Here is a 25,474-nt window from a genome sequence, read left to right on the forward strand (position 1 = left end):
AGGGGAGAAGGAGCAGATGCTGAGCTCTTCTCTCTAGAGATGGACAAGGGAATGGCAGGAAAATGTCAGGGGAGGGTTAAACTGGACATTATCATACAATCATAGAATCACCAGGTTGGAAGAGACCCACCAGATCATCAAGTCCAACCATTCCTATCAAATACTAAACCATGTCCCTCAGCACCTCGTCCACCCGTCCCTTAAACACCTCCAGGGTAGGTGAATCAACCCCGTCCCTGGGCAGCCTGTTCCAGTGCCCAATGACCCTTTTCCTGAAAAATTTTTTCCTAATGTTCAACCTAAACCTCCCCTGGCAGAGCTTGAGGCCATTCCCTCTTGTCCTGTCCCCTGTCACTTGGGAGAAGAGCCCAGCTCCCTCCTCTCCACAACCTCCTTTCAGGTAGTTGGAGACAGCAATGAGGTCTTCCCTCAGCCTCCTCTTCTCCAGACTAAACAACCCCAGCTCTCTCAGAAGAGCTTTAGGAGAAGGGCTTAGGAGAAGGTTTTTCCCCCAGAGCGTGGTGGAGCCCTGGAACAGCCCCCAGGGAAGCAGCCACGCTGCCTGACCAACATCCTCCACCCCTCAGCGTGGATGTCGGGGTTGTGCTCAGCAGGGACAGCAGCCGGACACGGTGGTCCTTGTGGGTCCCTTCCAACTCAGGGAATTCTACGACTCTACGAAAAGAGAGATTTACAGCTGCACTTAATGCAGGAGCCACTGAAGAACACGGCCCCTTCCGTCAGGAGAAAGTGACCACGTACACGGGACCGCGCGGGTAACATGGCGCCTGCGGCCCCACCCCCGGCTCTGACCACGCCCCCTCACTCAGACCACGCCCCTCGGCGTTAGCCGCGCCCCTCGTCCCGCCCTCCCCGCCGCGGTCACAGCGCCCCCTGTCGCGGCCGCGCGCCACTGCCGGCACCGCTGGGGAAGATGGCGCTGCGCGTCCAGGTCAGTTGCAGCCGCCGCGGGGAGAGGGGGCGGTGCTGGGGGGCCGGAGGGGACGGGGTCGGTACGAGCTGGGGGCCGTGGGGCTGGTGCGGGGCTGTGGGGTGGTTGTGGGGCTGTGGGGTGGTGCGGGATCAGCGCGGGGCTGGGGGCAGCGGGGTCAGTTCAGGGCTGTGGGGGTGTTGCAGGGTCAGTGTTAGTGAGGGGCTGCGGGGCTGGTGTAGGGTGAGTGCGGGGTCAGTGCGGGGCTGCGGGTCTTGTGCAAGATCAGTGCGAGCTGGGAGCTGTGGGACCGGTGTGGGGCTGCGGGGCTGGTGCGGGGTGAGCTCAGGGCTGCGGGGCTGGTGTGTGGGGTCAGCTCAGGGCTGCGGGGCTGGTTCGGGGTCAGCTCAGGGCTGCGGGGCTGGTGCGGGGTGAGCTCAGGGCTGCGGGGCTGGTTCGGGGTCAGCTCAGGGCTGCGGGGCTGGTGCGGGGTGAGCTCAGGGCTGCGGGGCTGGTGCGGGGTGAGCTCAGGGCTGCGGGGCTGGTGTGTGGGGTCAGCTCAGGGCTGCGGGGCTGGTGTGTGGGGTCAGTTCAGGGCTGCGGGGCTGGTGCGGGGTGAGCTCAGGGCTGCGGGGCTGGTGCGGGGTGAGCTCAGGGCTGCGGGGCTGGTGCGGGGTGAGCTCAGGGCTGCGGGGCTGGGGTGGGGTGGTGCGGGGTTGGTGTGCGGCTGTGGGGCTGGTGCAGGATCAGTGTGAGCTGGGTGCTGTGGGGTCGATGTGGGGCGGTGGGGTGGTTGCGGGGTCAGTGCGAGCTGGGGGCTGCGGGGCTGGGGTGGGGCTGGTGTGGAGCTGTGGGGCTGGTGAAGGGTCAGCTTGGGGCTGTGGGGCTGGTGAAGGGTCAGCACAAGTTTGGGGCTGTGGGCTGGTATGCAGGTGGAGGGTGGTGTGGGGTCAATGTGGAGCTGTGGGTCTTGTGCAAATTGGGAGCTGTGGGGCTGGTGCAGGGTCTGTGTGAGCCTGGTGTGGAGCTATGGGGCTGGTGCAGGGCCGTGGGGCTGGTGGGGGGGTCATTTCAGGGCCGTGGGGCTGGTGGGGGGGTCATTTCAGGGCCGTGGGGCTGGTGGGGGGTCATTTCAGGGCCGTGGGGGTGGTGTGGGGTCATTTCAGGGCTGTGGGGCTGCTGCGGGGTCAGTTCAAGGCTGTGAGACTGGTGTGGCGTCTGTGCAGGGATGCTGGCCGTACCATGCTGGCTGCAGCCGCTGTCCGGCTACTGGACCGCCGTGTAGGCACCACTGTGTCCATGGTGCTGGTACCAGCACGGCCATGGGTGCTAACCAGCATGGTTTTCCACGCTTCCCAGCACAGCAGCACGTGGGATGCTCCATTTGTGGCTGCTCCCTGCCTGCGTGTGCCAACTGCACCTGCACTTCTGATGCTTCCCTAGGCATTGCTATGCTTCCCACTCTGCTTCTTCTTGGAAAACCAGAGGTAGCCTTGCCATCAGCCACTGATGACAGCGTCTCAAACACACAGCATCTTGCTGAGCGTTTATCCAGATCCCTTGGGATCCCACTGGATGGATGGCAGCAGGCTCTGGCAGCGCTACCGAGGCCATTTTAGGCATTGTTTAAATACTCAGTCTACCTAAAAGGACTCCTAAAACATCTTTTGTCAGCACCTGATGCTTTGTATTTTAAACTGCAGCATTTCAGCAGTCATGCCCATCCTGTTGCTCTTGCTTTGAGCCGGTGGAACTTTCTTAGTGGATTGTTTTCAGTCTGAAAATGCTGATTAACATCAAAATGTCTGTGGGAATATGTCAGTGTCAGCAAAACTTTAATCGGGAACCTACCTGGTTGCCTGCCAGTTTGCTTGGCTGCTTGCCTGCTGGGTCGTTGTGGAGTAACGCCGGGTCCTTGGCTGGTTTGCAGGCTCCTAGGAGAGCTGCCACAGGCTTCTGAGAGCGTGAGAGGTGTCACCAGGGGTATCTGGAGAACTTTATTTAGCTTATTCTTGAATGTTATGGAAGCACGACAAAGCAAGGGGGGGAAAGAAAAATCACAGCATCCGACCTTTTTGATCAGGACGTGAATCTCTTTCTTGCAATCAGTTACACTTCTTTGTGATCAAAAATTCCACCTGTACAGGTGTGTTTCTGCTCCTGACTCTCTTAAAGCAGCCAGCATCTAACTGCCAGATCCTCTTCATTGTGACACTGTTGTTTTCTTAGGAATCGCCTTTCAGCCACTGGTAAGGAGGTGTCTGAAAGCATAATTTCACATGTTTTGTCTCTCAATAAAAAAGGGATTGTGACAGTCTTCTGTTTTCTTGAAGAAAATATCTGTCTAATATAGACAGCTAGTTTTTGACCTCTTGTTGTGTTCCTCTGGGTATTTTTTTCACCATAAAGTTGACTAATACCTGTTGCTCGGCTGAGTTGCCATCATACACAGGGTGGTTGTATTTTTTCATTCCAGGTTGTATTTGCTGATTTAAGGTTGTATTTTTGGGATTCGCTATCTGAATCAAGGAAAATCAGCACATTTCCTCAGTACCACACATAAAATACAACCCAAAGAACATCTACCAAGTTCGTGAGCAGTCTGAGAATTCTGAGCTGTTTCTGGCCATACCTTGAGCCTACCACTAAGAAACTTTGTCCTAACAGTCTCCTGAGACCAGGCATGTCCAGATAAAGCATTTCAAAGTGCTGAAGGCCATCAGTCTCAGTATCCGAAAAACCAACTTTTCTTTTGAGATCAGTATCTAGGGTTTTTTTCAGGCTTGCTTGAAAAGTTTATGGTGTGTTTCCTTTGTTGTCCATCAGAGGTTTACAATTTTAATGCCTGAATCAGACCTTGGTGACTGGGCTCCAATCCCACTTTTATTTTGGACTTTCTCAGACTTTTACCAAGTTTGTCCAGACTTGGAAGTCAAATTTCAGATGAAATAAAGGACAGTCTTTAACTTTTGCTGGTTGTGACATCATAATTTCTTTTGCGCTTCTCAGATTGTATTGGGATTGTTTGATTATGGAAAGATGCATTGTAGTTTATCTCAGAAGACTATCTTTGCTGTACGTCCTTATTCCCATGTTTCACCCCAATTATGTGCATTTTGTGTTGTATTGTATTTTCTCTTCTGTGTACACTTGGATTTTGAGTCTTAATTTTCACTTTAAATTGCATGGATCTTTCTTCATTTAAAATTGCATTATTGGAATTCCAAGTAGCATAGCACAAACTGTTCACTGTTTTCAATCTTTCCATCCCTCTCTGGAAAAACTGTGGACTTCCCATCTGAATCCATCAGAAGAGCAAATGGATTGTGTCATATTAAAAAAAAGCTTCAGTAGCAGTGAGAATAAGAGATGGCGACTTAAATGTCTGAGCTATTTTTGGCTTCATAGCTCGAAAAGCCACCTATTTTTTGGTAATTTAAATGTGAATCAACTGGAAAGCTTAGAGTAGGTAACAGTTTGTGTTACTGGCATAGTATCTATGCTTGTAAACACCTAAAGAATTTTTACATGGTTGAAAAGTCTTCATGTAATTTTCATTTGTTCTTTCCTAACAGAGTCTGGCAGAATTAGAAGTACTATGTAACCACCTATATGAAGGAACTGATCTGGCACAGCGACTGCAAGCTGAGAAGGTGCTCTTGGAGCTTATTGATAGTCCAGAATGTCTTAGCCAATGTCAGCTTCTGTTAGAACAAGGAACAGTAAGTAACTGAAAGAAGTGTTATCTGTAAATGTAATCATGCTTGTGGAAGTGCACATAGGTTTCTCAGTCGTGGGCCATTACCGTGTCAGTACACTGAAGGCAAAATGCTTTTCCCTGTTTTGTACATATTCTGTTTCATAAATGATTCTAGATTTTTTTCATTTGGAGGTGGTCTTTGTAGAAGTGATGATATGTTGCATTAGAGATAATGGGAAAAAAAAGGGAAAGCATCTTAGCTTTCAGCACTTTCAGAAGGGTTGTAATCAAGGACTCTGTTATCTGTAGAGCAGTGTCAGGGGACAGTGTAGTATAAGCTGGTGTTTGAACATCACCTTGTTCTTGTTTCTAGCTATTAGTTACAATGGAAAAAATTGTATTAAGCAAATTTTTGAGCCACTAATCTGTTATCTGTCAGTCTAAACATTGTCTTATCATTCCTAATTTTCATTTTTAGGGTTTAATTTCTTGATTAACACTAGATAAAGTGATAGGGGAATTGATTCTTGTTTGTTAGTCCATGCTAAGTCTACTATAATTCTTGCTGTGTTTTTAAAGTCATTCAAAAAGAGAAAGAAGAAGCACATTTGGAAATATCTTTAATACAGGACTGAACCCATGGTAATTATCTCATGGTTTTAAATTATCAAGCGATTTAAAAACGAGTTGCAAAACTAAATAATGAAGTTACTTTTAGATGAAAGGGTTTATATTTCCACTATTTTATTAGTGTTTTGTAATTTATGTTTGTTTGTAATGAAGCGAAGATGTTACTAAAACAGTTTATAAACTTTTGGTTCACTTAATAAACATAACCAAAAACTGATAACCGATCTGATTTCTTTACTTTTTATCAGTTTTTGACTGCCTTTAATTAGCCAATTTCTGAGTAATATCTTGATATGTTTTTGTAGACGTCCTATGCTCAGCTTCTAGCAGCGACATGCCTGTCCAAGCTTGTAAGCAGGGCATCTCCATTACCTGTCGAACAAAGGATTGACATTCGTAAGTAACGTTTGTGGTTAGAATTCCACTGTGTTAGATAGATCTAAAACTTTGTGTTAGTGCAGTTATCATTTAGTGGAGACTCTTTTGTCCCTAGTTCTTTCCATTTACCAAGCCCGCTGTTCGTGAGGGAGGCATTGTGAGAGAGTGAGCATAAGGGTGACTGTGAGCTCTGTCATCTTTTCTCTGCAGTTAGTTCACAAAGAAGATTTCCCAATTTCGAAGTATGTTAGCTCAGATTACTTCATACTTCAAAAAAATGACTAGTTTTTCAAGATAGGCTTTGTATTTAATCCCACAAGATGCTAAAGAGATTTGGTTCATGTTTATAATGTGTGAAAGTGACACATGTTGGTACACCAGCAGTCAGTGACATGTAACACTGCTTATGATCTGCTCTTAACACTTGTAAAGGCAGACCAGGGCAAGATCTTATTTGCAGGATTAGAATCCTACAAAATTGTCCTTCCGTTTTAGGATCTGTGTTAAAGTTGTTGACGTATCATATAAGAGTAAGTGAGTATGTGTTAGGGCTTTAATAGTGAAGGGCTTTGCACAAGGAGTGTATGATTCACACTGGATTTTTAGAAAGTCTGCCCTGCTGTATCAGTTCTGTGATAGTGCTCTGAATATGTGGCTGAGAATCTGTTGCTTCTGATGAATAAAATTCAGTGTTCTTTAGGTAGTAAATAACTTTACTCAGCTTTAATTTTGTACGTTTCAATGGCATTTGGAACAGGTTAAATTCCTTCTAGTTAGAGAGGAGTTTCTGCAGCTATGATGCCCATTACCCCAAGGGATTTTCGAGATTGTGTTGGAAACATTCAGTAGAGACTCTTGTCTGAAAAACTTTTCACCTGTCTTGAGGTGTCTGAGAGCTGCTGTTATGCAGTGAAATAATCAGTGCTCAGTAGATGGGACCGTAATGAAAAATTGCTGTTTTACCTGCCAGTGTCGTGTACATTATGTGCTTTGTGTTACTAAATGTTTAGCTCTATTTAATGATTTGACCTAACTTACAGTGATTGTACTAACCATAAGAATATATATTTTTAAAAAATCCATGTCTTAAGTTTCTGTTAGAACCATTTAATTCATTTTCTTCAGAGAAGACGTGTGTTGCTGATTTGAAAATGCTACTTTACAGGAAATTACATTCTGAATTATGTGGCATCTCGGCCCAAACTGGCTCCTTTTGTCATCCAAGCTCTTGTTCAAGTCATTGCTAAAATCACAAAATCAGGATGGTTCGAGGTGCTGAAAGATCAGCTCATCTTCAGAGAGATTATTGCTGATGTAAAAAAATTTTTGCAGGTAGGAAACAATCATTCACCATTGTTATATCTGTTTGGACCTTGTTACTGTTAGTGATTGTGTTGTGATGTCACTTTGTTGTTATATACTTGGGTGGAAAAAGTGTGAAGAGCATTGCTTAAAACATTGCCCTACAATGAAGAAGCAAAGGGCACAACAACCCTATGCAGTGGTACAGACTAGGAGAAGTCTGTCTAGAAAGCTGCCTGGAGGAGAGGGACCTGGGGGTGTTGGTTGACAGCGACTGAACATGAGCCAGCAGTGGCCCAGGTGGCCAAGAAGGCCAACGGCATCTTGGCTTGTATCAGAAATGGTGTGACCAGCAGGTCCAGGGAGGTTCTTCTACCTCTGTACTCGGCACTGGTGAGACCGCTCCTCGAATCCTGTGTTCAGTTCTGGGCCCCTCACCACAAGAAGGATGTTGAGGCTCTGGAGCGAGTCCAGAGAAGAGCAACAAAGCTGGTGAGGGGGCTGGAGAACAGGCCTTATGAGGAACGGCTGAGAGAGCTGGGGGTGTTTAGCCTGGAGAAGAGGAGGCTGAGGGGAGACCTCATTGCCCTCTACAACTACCTGAAAGGAGGTTGTGGAGAGGAGAATGCTGACCTCTTCTTCCAAGTGACAGGGGACAGGACAAGAGGGAATGGCCTCAAGCTCCGCCAGGGGAGGTTTAGGCTGGACATTAGGAAAAAATTTTTCACAGAAAGGGTCATTGGGCACTGGAACAGGCTGCCCAGGGAGGTGGTTGAATCACCTTCCCTGGAGGTGTTTAAGGGACGGGTGGACGAGGTGCTAAGGGACATGGTTTAGTGTTTGATAGGAATGGTTGGACTTGATGATCCAATGGGTCTCTTCCAACCTGGTTATTCTATGATTCTATGATTCTAAAGCAGGTTCAATACTTGAGTTTGAGTGTTCTGTTGCCACGCAGTATTCATAGTGTTGTCATGGGGTTTTCTTTTTCCAAAGCACATTTTCACAGTACGGATTGTAAAACATCAGGCCCCGTTGTAAAGCCATTCTATTTAATGCCTTAATTTTTGTGGAGATGCATTTCTGATAGTGTTAGCTCTGGTTAGAAACGCTGACACTGCACCAGTACTGGTACTGTGCTGATCAGTTTTAGAATTTGTTCAAATGTATTTTTTCAAGTGTCTGTCATGCAGCCCTGATCAAAGACACCTTTATAAAGTATTTGTTGGAATGTCCACTATTGTGGTCTTATGTTATTGCTTTCTAGATAAGAAGTGGAACATCGCCTGCACTTTTGCTTTTAGCAGAAATCACTAGACACCCCCTGCTTCTGAAGTGACTAAGGAAACCTTGTGTAAAGATAGAACTGTGGCACACACAGTGGCAAAGCACTGTATGTGTTTCTTGTGTGCTTCTGGTCCTCGTTTGCCCCATTTCTTTTTCAGTTAAGGAAAAATTGATGACTGATATTTGGAGGGTTGGGGTGTTCTTAGATACCTGCATACATGTGTTCTCTCTCTATACATGTGATGAGAAGTGAAAGAAAGGGGTAAAAAAGGCCTCCTGTGTCTCGTAAAATTATGAGGTACAACAGAGGGAGATAGATAATGGATCTGGTGTGTTTTATAACTTCAACTATTTTAGCATTTGTATTTAAATCTAACATATCACAAAGCTTTTACATTCTAGATAGGGATAGGAAGAAAGGTCACTCATCTTCCCTTTCCAGTAATTACATGAGGCAGGAATGTTCCTGTCTTACATTCCTTCCACGTTATTTCCTGTCCCCCCACTGCATTGGTCACTGTTACAAAGAAGATGCGTTACTGGATAGGAAGGTGGTCTTGGTGCATAGTATTTCAAAACTGGAAATGATTTCCCCTAATGTCAGGGTATGGTCATTCACTATAAACTGTTCACTCTGCAAACTAACGTGTCATATCTAGAGCTGTCAGACACAGTGACTGAAGATACAGGACATCTTTATATTCTATGAAGTAAGTTTGGAGAAAATGGATGTCATGAGTTGTGAGCCAGACTTGGATTTCATACATTTGACATCTATACAGAGCTTTCTAGGAGACAGCTGTTATGTGTAAAAAGTTAATACAGATCAATCTTTCTAAGTGTCTGTGTGAACCTGAAGGCTAGTACTTATTTTGAGAAAAAATGATCAGAAAATTTTAGATATTTGGAGATTTACTTCCAAAGTGGTCCATGATGTGTGTATGTGTTGGTGATACTAGCAAAAAAATATATGAAGTTGAACTGTTCGTTTCTTGTTTGGTGTTTTTTAGTATTCCTTTGTTTATGATACCATTCAAGTTAATGTCCTTTTTGAGTTACACTGGGAATGTCTAATAAAAGATAAGTTGCAATATTCTGTTTATTAAAAACAAACTCAAGCATACTTCTCCACCATTTTGCAGTTATTTTTATGAATGTACTGTAATTGGATTTTGCATTTATTATTAAAATGATTGCAGTGTGACTCTGCAGCGTGCAGCTCATTAAAAGTAGAGATTTAAATACAAAATCTAGCTTCTTACGAGATTTCTTTAGTTAAATTAAGAATTCTTGCAGAAAAGAAAATGAAGCCATAGATCTACTAGTGAATTAAATTTTAGATAAAAATTGAAAAAATAATCCCTAAACAATACTAGGGTATGTTAATAATTAGTATATGATAGTTTCAAATACATGTGCATTAGCATTCCAGATTGAAGTTCAGCCTATGTGAATTTAAGGGTGGTTTCATATAGAAAAAGGGATTAGCAGCTAGGTCTGCAGTCCTGTTCCCTACTCCTTCATAATTCACCACACCCCTGTGAAAAAGGGAAGGCTGCATTTTCCATTTGTGCTGGTTCATGTGGGCTAAGGAGCCTTCACGTAGAGTGTTTTAAGAATCTGAAATGTAGAAGTGTTCAAATTACAGTATAAGGTGTTTAATCTTGCTAAATGCAGAGAGGGCAATTATTTACACATTGCCTGAGAGTTCTCTGAGATTTTCAGTGTTGATTTGCTTTGGTGCCAGTGGTAATACAAACGAGAGGAGAGTGAGAAATTGGATCCCTCAATAGGCAGGCAGATTCTTCATTATTTTAACTCTGAGTGATCTTCAGTGTTGTGAGAATGAGTGTGGTTGTTAAAACTGTCAGGGGGATTTTGGCAGGGATGACATTGCTCTTTGGACACCAAGGGAGCTGCGAGTTGCAGCTGTGAAGGTAGACGTAGAGATCTTCCCCCTGACTCAGCGGTAAGGCCTAATTGCAGTTGATTTTAATTGCTTTTAACAAAGCGGATGTGATTTTTCTAGAAATGCTTGGTCGTAGCTCGGTGAAGGCAGCTAAATTTTATTCATTAAATGCAAGATTCTACATTGTATGAGCATTTGGTAACATTCCAAAGAGCTTAAATACTGATGATTGGATCACACCCTCAGATGCAAATTTTTGACACCTACTGCCTTACTTTTTAAGACACAAGTTCTCAGAGATGGAATATATCATTCAGTTCAAACCAAAGCATCATATATGACTGTACAGGGAAAAGAATGATGCATTTTTTTATAGGTAGCATTTTGAAATATTTCTTGTTCTGAGAGTGCCCTGTGATCATCCATGGTTAATTTTCATTGATGGTTTAAATTTCATACAGTTTGCCTTACCAATTCTAGACTACTGAACAGACCTTTGACAAATGTATGATAGCGATTTTCTGGGTTGTGGTTACTCAGAGCCTGTTTTCAGGTGGGTTTTTGTTGTCAGACAATTCTTAAAATTTATGATGAGGGTTTTTTCCAGAGCTGATTTGGGAGTTTGAAGGTCCAGTTCTGTTAACATTGATGAAATTTGGCACAAAAGCCTTCTAAACAGCTTAGGATATCTAGCCTAAAAATTCTACTTGACTCTAGAAATGTTGGAAAACACTAAATACAAGCTGTGATGTTTTGAGCAATCCTGTCTGTTTTTTTTTCTGTAGGGCACTGTGGACCATTATATAATAGGAGTAATGATTCTCTCAGAACTGACTCAGGAAATGAACCTAGTAAGCATGTTTGGTTTGTTGGTTTTTTCTTTTCTTTCTTTAAGGGGTGTTTGCATTGCTGATAAAGGAGTGTGTGGAATGTTTCTGCCCTTCATAAACATGGTTGGAGAAACATTTCTTAGATGTGAAGAGATTGACACACCTTTCTCTCCCCACCAGAACATAAAAAGAGACAATAAATGCTTGGTGCAGGGACTCTACCTGTACCAGATACCATATCTGCTACAGGGCAAAGTTTCCCTCATCACAGTCACTAGAACTAATGAAGCAAAGTGAATGATCAACTTTTCCACTTGTACTTCTGCTAATGATTTTCTTTGCCTGCATTTTCTTTTACCTGAGGAAGTGTCTCAGACCTTTCCATCCAGAAAGGGAGATGACCTGGAAGGGGAAAAAAAGAGACACTTCAGGAAGCTGTCGAGATGTCTAGCTAGTGCTGGACCATAATTTTCTTTTGTAGTATCAAAGAATTAATCTGCCAGGTATACTGTCAACTAGGTTTAGCAAAGAAGGGAGTGGTGCTTATTATGTCCTCACTTTTCTCAGGTTGATTATTCAAGACCTTCAGCAAAACATCGTAAAATAGCTACCTCGTTCCGTGACACCTCTCTGAAGAACATACTGATTCTCGCTTGCTCCCTTTTGAAGGAGGTGAGGCTCTTTATAGTTGAACCAAAATTGTTAACATTGTAATTGTTCCAGTTTGAGTCCTTAATATTTTCTGAGTCAATGAATTCTGTACTTAAAATTAATTATGACACGCAGTTGAGCTCAAGTGACCAGAAAACGTTCCAAGATTCCTATCTTCCTTCCTTCATATCTCTTCCTCTCACACAATCTTCCTTTCTGTGCTATCTCTCTCTCTTTATATGTTGCTGTAAAGGATGAACTGTCTAAATCCTGAGCTTGTCTTCTTTTCTGATGTTTTTCTTAATTTAATTGTATCTCGGTTTCGCTGAGCCTACATCTTAGTGTTTGCTAGAAGGATTATTTGTTAAGCTAGGAGTGACCAAGAAGATAGACAAGTGAGTCTCTGTCTTGTGGTATGGCAGCGCAGTCAAATCTGGCCGAGATGGTTTTCTCCTTCACTAGTTCCCTTATCCTCTCTGTAACGTTTTTGGGGAATTCAGGCTGCGGCCCCTCCAGAGCCTTGACAGGAGATGGTGGAGGGCAGTGTGCTGTAAGATGGGTCTATCAGGACCAGGTAGGTTGAACTGAGATCAAAGCTGGAATTCGAACTTCCTGCTTTGTGCTGGTCATGGCCTTCCGTAGCAGTGGAAGCAGCACCAGGAGGTACCATTCTAGTTCTCTGAATCTGAAGCAACCTTTGGGGCTTAAGAGCAGCTTATTTTGAAAGTCACCTGAGCTAAACCCCATTACGTATCAAAATAATAAATATTTGTAAGAACCTGTGTCCTGCAGCAGCTGCTTCATGGCTTTCTTCAAGGTCAGCTGATCTACAGGTATTCTTTTTAGTCTCTCAAGTGTTGAAGGTGTTGTCCAAGTGACATCACACAGATTTTGAGACAGAACTGCAAAGAAAATATAATTAGTGTCTTTATAATGCCAACTTTAGTATAGGAAGCTGGTTTCAGAAATATTTTAGTGTCTATAATAATAAAAAATGCACTTAACTGACAAATGTGAAATCACTAAGATGATCCCAAGAGTTTAAAAGTTACAGAGGACTGGTGGCAAAACAGGTTTTGTTTATACAAGTCATACAGGAATTCAATGTTAATTTCAAAGCCAAATTCATAATTTAGGGACAATTCTGATGTGGTGCAACTGTTATTATCAAGGTAATGAGGCACCTAGTGAAACACAAGTGATTTTAATTACCATCATCTAAATTTAGAAGCATTTTGTTAAGGAACTTGAGAGAAAGACTTCCCATCTAACTAAGGAGCAGATGAACTAGATAAAGTTGTTGCACTTACATTTGTTTTATTGTTTTTCTACGCAAATTTATATTAGTTTTCCTTTTAACATTCATAAACTGCATCAGTAACTCACGAATGTGATGTTTGTTTACAGTGCCTTTACGTTGTGTGTAGTCTGGAGGTAGTAATTTCTTTCACAAAAAATGATATTTAAATTATTATAATTACAGAAGGGGATCAATAAAAATGTGTTCTTCTGCACAGTATGTTGAGTGTAGACTTACAAATCCCAGGAGCTTGTTATGATAACAAAGTACTTCTTTATTCTGATGTTGCCCAGGTTATAAAGGAATAGAGATGCTGATAGCTGTATTATACAGGTGTTAAAGACCTACATTCAGATTACAGACTGTTCACATCATTGGTTTTTAATGCTAGTTTTTCCTAGGCTTACCAAAGGAACAGTCTTTGAGTACGCTAACTGTGAATGCATGCTCATACAGCAGCCTGAACATCAAACTGAAAAATGACCAGTGGTTGAGAGCTTTTTTACCTGTATGATGATGTGACAAATACCCAACATTGGGCTGGAATAACCCAAAGAGTAAAACATGAGACCTTACAGTTTAATTTTTGCAGTGAATGTAAGCACTGTTTTAACAGACACTATCAGTGAGGTGCTGAGTTTCACCCATCAGTATTTTATTCAAAAGGATTATTTCACCAGGCTTTTAAAAGTCATAAGTCTCAGAGCTTTAACTTGAGAGGGAAGATATCTCCGAGGCAGTAATAATGATTTTCCCCTTACCTTTAAGGAAAGATTATACCTTTTATTGTTGAAGGATGTGATTTTCTCTTAGTATGTGTTCTGTTGCTGTGAACTTTGCAGTTTTATATCCAACCATTTTCCTTTTCAAAATTGTTTTCAAAGCATGTTCTATGCAGGCGACCTAACCAGGTTTCTTTTTTCCTTAGCTCTTGGCAAAACCTTTGACCCTTCAGGACCAACAGCAGCAAAGTCTAGCAATGCAACTTTTGAAGCTTGTACTAAACTGTCTTAATTTTGATTTCATTGGAAATTCAGCTGATGAATCTGCAGATGACCTGTGCACTGTGCAGGTTCCAACGAGCTGGAGAACAAGTAAGGAAGGATCATACCTGTTAGTAGTCTGACGTCCCGTGGATTGTGTAACTTCTGTTGTCGCAATACTTGCAAATATAAAATAATTTTTAATGTGGAGTAGAGTTTTTTGCTGGTGAGTTATTGGTAAACCTCTTTCTCTCACACTTTTCCTTTTGTTATTTTTGCAGACAGAAGTAATAAATGTGGTCTATAACATAGATATTCACAGTAAATCAAACTATTCGAATTAGATACGAAATAATTGTTCTCATCCCTGGCATAGAACGCCTCGAAGAAGTGCAGCATTTGTAGCATGTCTGTTTTCTCTTGCCTTCTTCCTGATGAGAATACTGTGTGACATGTTTTAGTGTGTTTGTTTGCTCTAGTGTGGGAGCCTGTTAATGCAGGTGGCAGAAGGGTTGCCTTGTGGCTCTCACGCTCAGGAGGTTCGATTTCCTGGGCTTACACAGTGCAGATGGCAGCCTGGTGTAAATATGTCCCTGCTAGCTTTAATGAAATTACCTTGGGTAACGGGCACAGTTCAGCACTAGCAGCGTGGAGCTCCTTGTAGGCTAATTTTTCCTGCTTCTTAGCAAAATAAATGAGCCTGATTGGAAGCCTGTTATGTCTTGCTGAAGCAGCTCCACAGTTTCCCATACCCAAGTTGGGAGGTTTAAATCTAGCTTACCTGTATAGCGAGACACTTTAGTGTTTGATATTCTGCCTTATTTCAACTGTCCTATTCTTATCAGTTTCCGTGCATGACTCTGTTCCTTTTCCATTAATGTGTAGCCTCTAATCTCAGCATGAGGAGTGAAGAGCAATAATACAAGGCAGGCAGGGAATAACCGACAAAAGACTGAATTTGGGCAAGTGACAGTAACTTTCTGAAACCCTCTAGGAAGGAGGAGGGGGTAGGATTTCCCAAGCTTTTAGTTTAGCTACTTTAAATCATCCCTGGAGGAATCTCTGTAGTCATTAAACACAAACAGTGCCTAGGGAAGTTAACCTTTGTTATTGTGATGCTTTATTTTACCCATGTCTTTGTATTAAATAACGCTTATAAATGCAACAACTTTAAAATGTCACTTTATTTGTGGGATTACTTGTTATGAGTTATTGGTGAACTTTTTGTACCTTGTTGTTACCCCTTCATAGAATCATTAATGTTATAGTTAATTGGATGGGATTCCATCGCGAGGTGGTCACTCAATTAAAAAAAACAATTGGTAAAAGTCAGTAAATCTATTTTTTCTGTTTATCGGTTCATAGACTTCAGGATAGCCTCTGGAACTTCTGTTAGAAATTTGTGTTTTGTTTAAATGCAGACTAAATCAGTCCTTAGTATGTGGAACCTGTGTTGTCTTAGTGTACTACTGTAGTAAACTGAAGGAATCAGTTTGCGTACATCTGTTACAGAAGAACATTCTGTGAACAACTGACAAAGTGTTGCATTGTCTGCAGTTTAAGGGAAGTATTATTTATGAGCTATAGGACAGACTAAATGTGATTAAAGAGAGGATAGCGCTTTGTTTAATATTGTACAATGAACTGATTAGTGCATCTAGTCATAATTTATTCTCAACTACAGTGATATGTCACTATTTTGTTAAAAAGATTATTCTATTAAAATAAAGATACTGAATTATTGCTTGTAGAGAGTGTAAATCCAACTTATCTTTTTCCGTAGTCTTCCTGGAGCCAGAGACCTTGGACCTGTTTTTTGAGTTGTATCATTCCCTTCCACCAATGCTGTCTCAGTTTGTAAGTGACACGTAGTGATTTACACACAAGTAATTGCGGAAAATAGTCTTTTTACATCTATACTTTGTCCAAATAACGCTGTTTTAGTCTGTGCGTTAGCATGTTATAGAGTCCCCTGGCTTAGTGCCCAGTCACATTGTCTTTTCTTTGAACTTAAGCCCCAGTTTTCATTTCTGAATCTGAAGGCATTGGAATCTTTCCTCCCCCAGCTCAGCACTACTCAGCCACATAGCAAATGTCCACCCAGTTATTTTGATGAATTCAGGAGCTGTTGTAAAAGGGAATTGTAAAACTGAGCCATATTGGTGTTCAATGGTTGTATAGGCATTGCTGCAAAAATAATCTTCACTCACGGAATGCACTACAGACAGCAGTGAGTTGGATTGCTCCAAGCTTTAAGGGGTGATCATTTTGAAAGTTTAAGATTTTTTTTTTAAGCTAACAGAGGTGTTTTTTTGTTATTCTTCAGGCACTTTCTTGTTTAGTTCAGTTTGCTTCTACAAGGAGATCTTTATTCAGCAATCCAGAACGTGCCAAATATCTTGGTAATCTAATCAAAGGAGTGAAACAGATTCTTGAAAATCCACAGGTATCTTTTTAATTTTAATTTTCTTTATTTGAAAATGCTAAAACAGCTATGGATTCATTTTTCCAGTTAGTCTTCATTAATTTACTGAATGTATCAAAACAGCTTCCAGACACACACGCATTTACTTTGATTTTTCTATTGAAAACATTAGCAAAACCTCTAAGCAAATAATTTATCAGTAGTGCTCTTAACAACTTAATCTAATAGAAATTTTAGCTTTTAAAATTTTGCTTCTTCAAATTTAGGGTTTATCTGATCCAGGTAATTACCATGAGTTCTGTCGGTTTTTGGCTCGGCTGAGGACGAACTATCAACTGGGAGAACTAGTAATGGTGAAAGATTACCCAGAGGTTATCCAGCTTATAGCAAATTTTACTATTACTAGCCTACAGGTAAGTCTATATACAGTCTGCTCTTCAGCTCTTGAATGGCAAAGCGGACTGATCCTGGTTCTCTGCATTGGTGTGTTTTGAGGAGATTGTTTTTGCATAAAAATAGATTTTGTTAGTGACGTAAGATAGCAGATTTCTAAATTCTTTAGAACTGTTTCCCACTCTTTCTATGGAGAGAAATGGGAGCAGATTTAAAGAAGCAAATGACAACTGAAGTAGAAGGTGGATGGATGTTAATCCTCCAGCCTTAGTCCTCACCCTCAAAAGAAATCCAGCCAATTAAACCTGTTATCCAACCCTAAAGTGCTTATACCTGTGCTTCCATGTAAGCTCCGAAGTGCCTATATTGGCTGGGGTTTGAGTCTTGCTTTTGTGCATGTATATGTGCACTCAGAGTTGTGTGTATGATGAGCTACTAAGTGCAAAGTTCCCACCTGAGCTGGCTCTGGAAACAATGTGGAATAATTCCTAAATTTTTGAGGGGCCTGTATCTGTATGAGAAGAACACGTATCACAGGATCGGGGGTTTCTCAGTGTTAAAAATTTTGCAGGTCTGTTTTTGAAACACACCAAGATAAAGGAATGCACACGGTTTGAGTACTACTACAGTGGTTATTTTACCATTCCCTCCAGAGTCTTTCTCTGATCTTCAGAATAAAGATTGGAGATAGTGACCTCTAGGAGAAGATTTTGACCTTTGAATTCCTGAGTTGCCAATGGCAGCTCCATAAGCTTGGAAAAGAAGTTTGAGCTGCATTTTCTTTTCATCTCCCGTTGGGTTGCTTTAGGCAGGTTCCCCCTCAACACTTAAGATATTTAAATGGCACCCCCATAGTGCTTAAATCTCACGATGCACTGTGTAAGAATTTAGGCCTATCTCCGAGTTTGGAATCATGGATTTCACTTGAAGGAGGTGGGAGTGCCTGGTGGTAATTTGCAACCTACTTTATAGTAGTGTGTCTAGGTTCTTACTGGATCCTCCCACAGTTATGTTAATGAATCAGACTACATAAGATTAAAGCACCGTGTTTCTCAACTACAATTTCACACTGGGATGCTTTAACAGAAGTATGTTTTGTTTTCTTATAGCACTGGGAGTTCGCTCCAAATAGTGTTCATTATTTGCTAACACTGTGGCAAAGAATGGTAGCATCTGTGCCCTTTGTGAAAACGGCAGAACCCCACCTCTTAGATACATATGCACCCGAGATAACAAAAGCTTATATTACTTCTAGACTGGAATGTGTTCCTGTAGTTATAAGGTAAACTTGTAATTGCAACTTTAAACTGTAATATGGAATGTTTATAATTTTATTTATATTTAAAATCTAAAAACTGGTTCTGTTTACCATGTTGATTACTTTAGATTATCTTAATTGGCTGATATAGTTTTACTCCATTTTCCTATTAAATCCAGGCTAAAATCAAATGTAAATTCTAGTTGTTTTTCTTCTCACAGGCCTTTGTGTTTTGAAAAAAGCCTATTCTCCTCTCCCCCTTTTTTAAGACTATCTAAATTAACTGTCTTGATCATCTGTGGTGTGTTTTCTGTACTGCTCTGTGAATCACTTTCTAGGGCCATGGAGGGTAGAAAGCAGAATGAACCTCATGCACAGGAAAGGGTGAGAACAAATAGAACAAGCCAGAGACTAGAAAGATTGAAATTGGCCAATTTAAACAACTTAAAGCATTAGAAAGAAGATTTGAACTAAGTAAATGACCTTATGGTCCACACTATAATATAGCAAATAAGAAAAAAAAAGTTTGCTGAAAGGATTTAATTTTCTCCAGAGGTTTTTATGAATTCCTGCTGGTAAATCTCCTGTCAGGCTACAGGGCTGCACAACAAGCCACATCTGCTTTTCCTTTTCAATTTCACAGTACTGACATAACGTCATATTCAGTTTCTGTGAAGAAGTGCCTTCAGCTTCAACTTTATCCTTTTGTCTCAGCTTAGCCAAAATTTGTCTGCAAATCTTGTAACCTGTCATTTTGCTGTTTACTGACCAAGCTACAGTTGGTGTTATTTGCCCTATGTCATCACCATAGGTATGTTAAGGGCTGACTTCCTAGTGGTTCAAAATCATCGGCTTCTCTATCATTGTCTCAGGAGCAAGACTTAACCAGGGCCTAGAGGAGCTTCCAGAGTTCCAATGTGAGGATAGGCAAGGACAAACGTCTGATTGCAAGTGCAGTCAGTTTTCCCGAGTTTTTTTCCTCAACCAGTCTACAATTCTTTTGGCATTTTTAAGTTGTCTTCATGTTGTTGTTGGCACCTTCATGTCTCAGCCTTCTTCTCTACATATTTACTTCCAGACTTGAAGCTGAGCTTCTGCATCAAACCATCAGGCATCACCAGGTCCACTGAAATGTGCTGTTGTTTTCAACAGCATCACCATCAGTACTGAAAATCTAGTTTCTTTGTTTGGCACTGATGAGGTTCTTCTGGATGTCCTTGCTGTCCTTGTGGAGGAGTAAGCTTTCTAATCAGTGAAAAAAAGCCTATAGGGAAAAGATGAGGAAAGTCTTGATGTTCTCTTCTATCAGCATGTAGTATTATTAAGTCAGTCTTGGTAATGCTGTTGGCGTGTATCCATTCCTAGCTCCAACTGATATGTATACCACAGTGGTATTGTCTTATTCTCTTCTGTGATGAAGAGCCTCAGTTGTGGCATTCCTGAAAACAGCAATATCAACTGTAGACTTGGGTATCAACCTTCCAGACCATTCTTGAGAATTGTGGATTGTCTGGCAGCTGGTTCTATAAAACTTTTTCCGTTTGCTCCAAGGAGTTTAATCAATGTCTTTGTAAACAAGTCCTGTTTTCTGGAGTGACTGTTTTTCTTGCAAACAGGTATAGCTGATAGCATTCCTCTCCATTCAGGAGCTGTCTAGCTGGTCCTTCAGGCAATGAAGGAAATAGCTTGAAAGAGTGAAAGGAAAGTCACTTTTGCCTTTTTGAGAGGGTTGCATAGCTGCTCTCCCTTTTGAGTAATGTTGTCTGAGGAATTCATGGTTCTTTTCCAAAGGGTCTACAAGAGGATGCTTTTCTAGAAACCTGAAGGAGAAAATTTCATGTATTTATTTGAGATATTTCTAAATACCTGAGAAAAGGTCTGTTTTGACCCATCTTGAACATTAGGATTTTAATTGATTATTGCCTGTGCAACAAGAGAGTAACTTCCTGATGAAGAAACCTTTCATACTGTGATTTGTGAAAGGGGTATAGTTACATTTAATAGCATGAGCTATTGGTCACTTTATTATAGGCATTCCACAGGGTGACAGCAAAATAAAAATTTATAAAGCAGTTGCATGGAATTCTTCTGAAGCTTGCTTGTTGACTTTGATGTCATACTCCTGCGCTTAATTTGATGAATATGAAAAACATATTTCTACTAAGTATTCCATTCTTTCCTCCCATCATCCTCTGAGAAGGATGCTGCTTGTTAATATCATGTTCAGGCACAGTAGACCATATTATTCTTCTGTGTTCATACTGCCACCCTCATCTCCTGTTGTCTTTGCATTTTAAAATCTGTTAAGAGGAAAGCACAAGCGGAATGCTGTTCTGTGTTTGTGTAGATGTGTGTGAGTATGTATGTAATATAACAAAATGAGATCTTATGTCTGTCTGTCTTGTATTCACCGGTTGCGAAGTCTTTTATCGTTCAGCAATTCAGTGACAGTGGTTAAGGATCTGGATGGGAAAACAGCACCAGCTTTTAAGTAATAGTGGCTAAGTGGTTACTTTTTATCTCTATTCCAGAGATGGTTTAGAAGATCCACTGGATGACACAGCTACAGTTTCCCAGCAGCTGGAGCAACTGTGCACAGTTTGCAGGTGTGAATACGAAAAGACCTCTACACTTCTTCTACAGTTGTTTGACCAAAATGCACAAAACTACCAAAAACTATTGCACTCTTCTAGTAGGAATCCATTAGAAATCACAGTTCAGGAAGGTTAGTATTTAATTTAATTTTTAGACTGTGTTTTATGTGCCAAAAATACTTGTTTATGGAAAAGAGTGGTGATCTTATGGCAGATAACCTAAGCCTCTTCTCAGACTGGGAATTCATGACCCAGATCACCTTGCACCACATTTTCACCAGTTGTCTTTGTATTAAATAGGATATGTTGGTAGTTAGTGTATTTGTTTTAACATCTTGTTCCATCTTTTAGAATATAGGCATGAGAGCTATAAAAACTTATAATTTCTGAAAATCAGCGCTTTAGTGCCTCAGATGCCCTCATGGGAACCAGCTGCAAGTTGGTCAATGTTTTTTGAAAACGATGATGTAGACTTTTGTTCTCTTTGCACTTACCTATTTCTAAAAAAATTGATATAACATTAAAAACCTTAATTTATTTTGTACAGCTCTCTTAAGAAGGATTGCCTAACTTTCAAGACACTTTCGTAATCTATTGTAGTATAAGCTGTAAAAATAAGTAATTTTTACTTTTTTTTTTCATATACCTATTCTGATATTCTCTGTCTCTCACTTAAATTGTTTTTAGAACTACTGGTTCTTTCCTAATATAGTTATCTTAAGACTGTTGCATCTTTATATGAATAAGTGGTGTTGTTTTGAAAAGGTGAGAGGTTACTGCATAATACAGCTGTTCCTTTGCATGCTATTAAATATTTGTCATTTATTTTGCTCTTCTTCTGTTGACAGTTTGAATATGCTGATATTCTTCTGCATAGGAGCTATTTTTTCACTGATTTATATAAAACCTGCTCTTATCCTTTTTATTAATTCCACTTTCTTCCACGTGCCTATCAGCTTTTGTTTGGGACAACTTCCATTAATGACCTGATCTCATGGACCAGCTGCAGTCTGGATTTATACTCCATTCCCCAGTCATGGAGGGGCCAAAGGGACACCATCAGCTGGAATCTTTCAGTATCAGTGTTCTGGGGATTGCAGATACATATTTGAAAACATTTGATGCAGTTTAAATATTGTCTTTCTTTTCTGCAGACTAAATATTTGTGCTCATATTGAAGAATAACTGTTATACACCCTAGATATACATAGTTAAATTTAGATGTTTAATGGCTTTTAATGTTACAAAATAAGTTAATGTAATATTAAGATCTCATTTTATTGTACTGTCTTGCTCTCTGTATCAATAGTGATGCGGTCACGGTTTACTAAAACAATAATCCCCAAGAAACGGGTCATTAACAGTAGTTAATGATTACTTGTGATCTATGGTAATGACTGATTTCTTTGGGGTTATTGCTGTTATAAACCATAATTGCAGATTATTACAGCAATAATTATTTTCTAAAAGAAAATAAAATACTCTCTGCCTCAGTAATTGCAAATGCAAATTCACTGAAAATTTTAAATAGTGAAGGTATAAAAGAAAGGAAGAAGTCATACCTATTTGATATTTTGCTAAGAGGGCTATCATCAAAAAAATAACTGCAATTTGTAAAAGGAAGGACAGGTTTATGTTTTAAAAAGATCATTGACCAAAGTGGTGGCTGTGCTCTTTGAACCATCACTTCACCATTGCTTTTTGATACAGCCTTCACACGGCCACTCCTGAGTAACTGTAACTGCTGAATTCATTTGAGCGATGTCTCTTCCCCTAGGCACTTCAGCTCCTCAGTGTTCTGTTAATGATGGTGCAATCCCTTAGTGTTCTCAGTTAACCGCTGTTTGTACTGCAGTGAGTAGTGTGTCTGATGGGGTTCCTTTGGAACTGTCCTGTTTGTGAACAAGCATGGGTCTCAAAACAGGGAAATATGTTGGTTCTAGGACAGTTGATACTGTCCTTCCAGGTCGTTAGGAATGGAGCAGGAACAATATGAGAAGATATTTGGAAGTGTTTTTCATGCATCTTCTCTTTTCTCAAAAGTCATCGCTTGTTCCTTGTCACACAGTGTTTCCTGTGTCAGATCTCGGACTGTATTATATACTCAAATGTTTGGGTTTTTATTGATAAGACTGAGAATCCAGATAAACCTGAATGCTTTTCTGTACTTGTGTTGAAATCATCTGCATGTTATTCCATACTCTGCATTTTCTTTTCATGAATGTTTGATCTCTGCATCGGTTTTTGTTTGTTTGTTTGTTTGTTTTGTGAAGAACTCGCTGCACTGCATACCTCTGACTGAAACAGAATGACTTGTGCTCTATGGTCACTAGATTCAGGCCATCAGAACACCTTGGAACTATTAATTGTTCCTGTTTGAAGGTGCTTTTAGGAAGTAGAGTATTCAGTGCTATCTCGATTCTGGGTTTTTCAAAGTAGAGCAGTGCAAAATTAAGTGAAGTTTAATGTTATGTGAATGAAGACTTAGGTTTATCAGAGATTTGAAACAAACGTGAAATAAAACTTCAAGACTTTTGGCAGGTACCGTGCATGTCCTGATATGTATGCAGAAATAGCCAAAATCAAAAGTTTTACGGTTATAACTGACTTCATTTCTTTATCTGTACTTTATGTTAAACCTCACAGTGTATTTAGAAGACACTTTTTTTATTAGAGCATTGTCTTCGGTCTTGTAAGTTAAGCTGTCCTCTACTTGTTGAAGTCCTACTAAAGACCTCTCCTAGTCTGCATCAATATCTCACTTAATGAGAAGCCTAGTTTGTAACTTGATTTAACTTACGTGGAGGCTCTTCCAAGTTGTCTTCATTGTGTTGTTACTTTCAAGAAATTCATTTTAATTTATTACCAAATGTATTTTGCCAGATGATGATGGAGTCTAAAAGAAGCTTTACTGTCCTGTATTTTCAGTGTGTTTCAGTTGAGGAAGAACCTTTAGCAGTACTCTGAAGTTTTAATGGGTCTGTATGCTTTTCAGGTGTTAGTTTTGATCCTACTTTAGAGAAAAACACTGCATCTTCCCTGAGAAAGGACACCAGTAGTTACTGGATTCACACCTTGAAAAGCTGCAGCAGGAATCTGTGTGGTTTGAGTGGGTACCAGTAGGTCAAATCTAAAGCTATTCCACCTTACTATGCAAGAGAGAATAAAATAATCCAGGTTTTGCAACATGGCAGTGATTTTTCCAGCAGAGAGAGGCCAGAAGAACTCTCCTGAGTTCCGTGTTTGTAAACCGAAGAGTTCTATATTTATAAAGCAGGATTTTGTTATTTGAAAGTTTGTACAAAATACACTGCATACACAAACTCAAGGAGTAAGTTGCAAAACCTTAGCTTTACAGAAAATGTGATCCTTATATTGTGCTTTACTCAACAGAGACATTGGCAGTGGATCCTCTAAGTGTTTTAGTGGAAACTGATAGCTAAATAGTCTGGAAGATTGGAAAGTACAACAGCTTGGCTCAAAGTGGAGGAACTCTGCCTTTAAAATGCTCTCAGAAAACAGTCCCCAGAAACTGTCAAAACTATGTGGTAGTTCACAAACTCTTTTCTTGAGGAATATGTCTGGCTTAAGAATTTTCTTATGTATAGATCACTTTAGATAGGAGTTTATTATTACAAAGAATTCTTTATTTGAAATAGAACTAAGAAACCAGTAGATTGTAGTGAGTCCCAGTGAATTCCTGATGCTGTGATCAGTAGATGTGACAGCCCCACTGCAGGGTAAAATTGTGCTGTGCCTTGAAGTAGCAGGCAGCTGCAGATACTACATTAGTTGTATATCTAATCTTAGCAGGCTGAGTTTGCTTAATTTGTGTTTTAGGTTAATTGTTTTGTGTTTATTGATAAGCACGTCCAGCTTAATAGGCTGTTCTAGGTTGTCTGTCAGTTCTACTCAGGACTTTTTGTTAGTTGACTTGTCTGGGTAGGATTTGAATCTGGAAAAGGAAGAAACCTAACCATTCTTTTGACAGCATTCCATGATCTGATGCCTTACGGGACTGCTGGTGCTTTATGGAAGTGCATTGTACTAGCATAATGGTTTATAATCATTAACTGTTCTTTCTTTTTTACGTGAGGGCGTCTGGCATGGCTTGTCTATTTTGTGGGTACTTTTGTGGGAGGACGATTAACGTACACTAGCACTGATGAACACGATGCCATGGATGGAGAATTATCCTGTCGGTAAGTATTGCTTGATTTGGTTTTTTTTGTTAAATGACGTTTAGTATTGGCAAATATTTTGGATTTAACTGTCTCGATTCTTTTTTTGGGTGGTGGGTGCTGAAGAACTGTACTGACTGTGGACTGAGACCATTTCACTGGCTTTGATCTTTCCTGGTTCAGCATCTTGAGCAGTAGGCTATAATTTTGAAACTTTATTTCAGAGGAAGAAAAGGGGATTAAAGGCAAATGCCACGTACTATGAGCACTGTTTAGCTACAACCATGTAGCTACCTGTTTTCATTTGTGCATTATATTGGTAAACAAGTGTTAATTTTATTAGATGAGAGTTACGGCTGTTCTGCACTACTTCCTTTACGTTAATTACTGCGGCTGAAGAAGCGCAGAGCACTGCTGGTCAACCATTGAAAATTTGCACTTAATTATAGACTAGAGCTCAGAATAAAAAAAGAGGTTTTAGATTTAAAAATATGCATAATAGAGTCATCTTTCTGCAAGTTTTAGGCGAAGGGGTGAACTAGAGTTTATTGTGAATTACATGTATTCCTCGTGGCAGATATAAAACATGTGGCAAACACTTCCTTAATCCTTGTGCTCACCCACAAGTGTGTTAAAGGTGTGCTTATTTTATCTTGTTATTTACATCCACAAGGTATCACATGAAAAAGTGCCTATAACTTAGAACTTGATAAAAAGCTTTA

The 25,474-nt window shown here is 40.6% G+C and overlaps 1 protein-coding gene across 1 annotated transcript in view; it reads left to right on the forward strand.

Annotated features, from left to right (window-relative positions):
* Window positions 1–909: 909 nt before the first annotated feature.
* RANBP17 (RAN binding protein 17) overlaps window positions 910–25,474 on the forward strand; it is a 158,598-nt gene continuing 134,033 nt past the window's right edge. Inside the window, exons 1-13 of the mRNA XM_069869431.1 lie at window positions 910–952; window positions 4,507–4,653; window positions 5,567–5,657; window positions 6,805–6,971; window positions 10,923–10,988; window positions 11,535–11,639; window positions 13,847–14,012; window positions 15,685–15,758; window positions 16,228–16,347; window positions 16,593–16,739; window positions 17,829–18,001; window positions 20,509–20,702; window positions 24,668–24,773. Coding sequence (XP_069725532.1) covers window positions 935–952; window positions 4,507–4,653; window positions 5,567–5,657; window positions 6,805–6,971; window positions 10,923–10,988; window positions 11,535–11,639; window positions 13,847–14,012; window positions 15,685–15,758; window positions 16,228–16,347; window positions 16,593–16,739; window positions 17,829–18,001; window positions 20,509–20,702; window positions 24,668–24,773 — 1,574 coding nt within the window. The 5' untranslated portion in view covers window positions 910–934. The remainder of the gene's footprint in view (window positions 953–4,506; window positions 4,654–5,566; window positions 5,658–6,804; window positions 6,972–10,922; window positions 10,989–11,534; window positions 11,640–13,846; window positions 14,013–15,684; window positions 15,759–16,227; window positions 16,348–16,592; window positions 16,740–17,828; window positions 18,002–20,508; window positions 20,703–24,667; window positions 24,774–25,474) is intronic.

This window comes from Phaenicophaeus curvirostris, chromosome 15 (genome assembly GCF_032191515.1).
Source record: "Phaenicophaeus curvirostris isolate KB17595 chromosome 15, BPBGC_Pcur_1.0, whole genome shotgun sequence".
NCBI classification, from domain to species: Eukaryota; Metazoa; Chordata; class Aves; order Cuculiformes; family Cuculidae; genus Phaenicophaeus; species Phaenicophaeus curvirostris.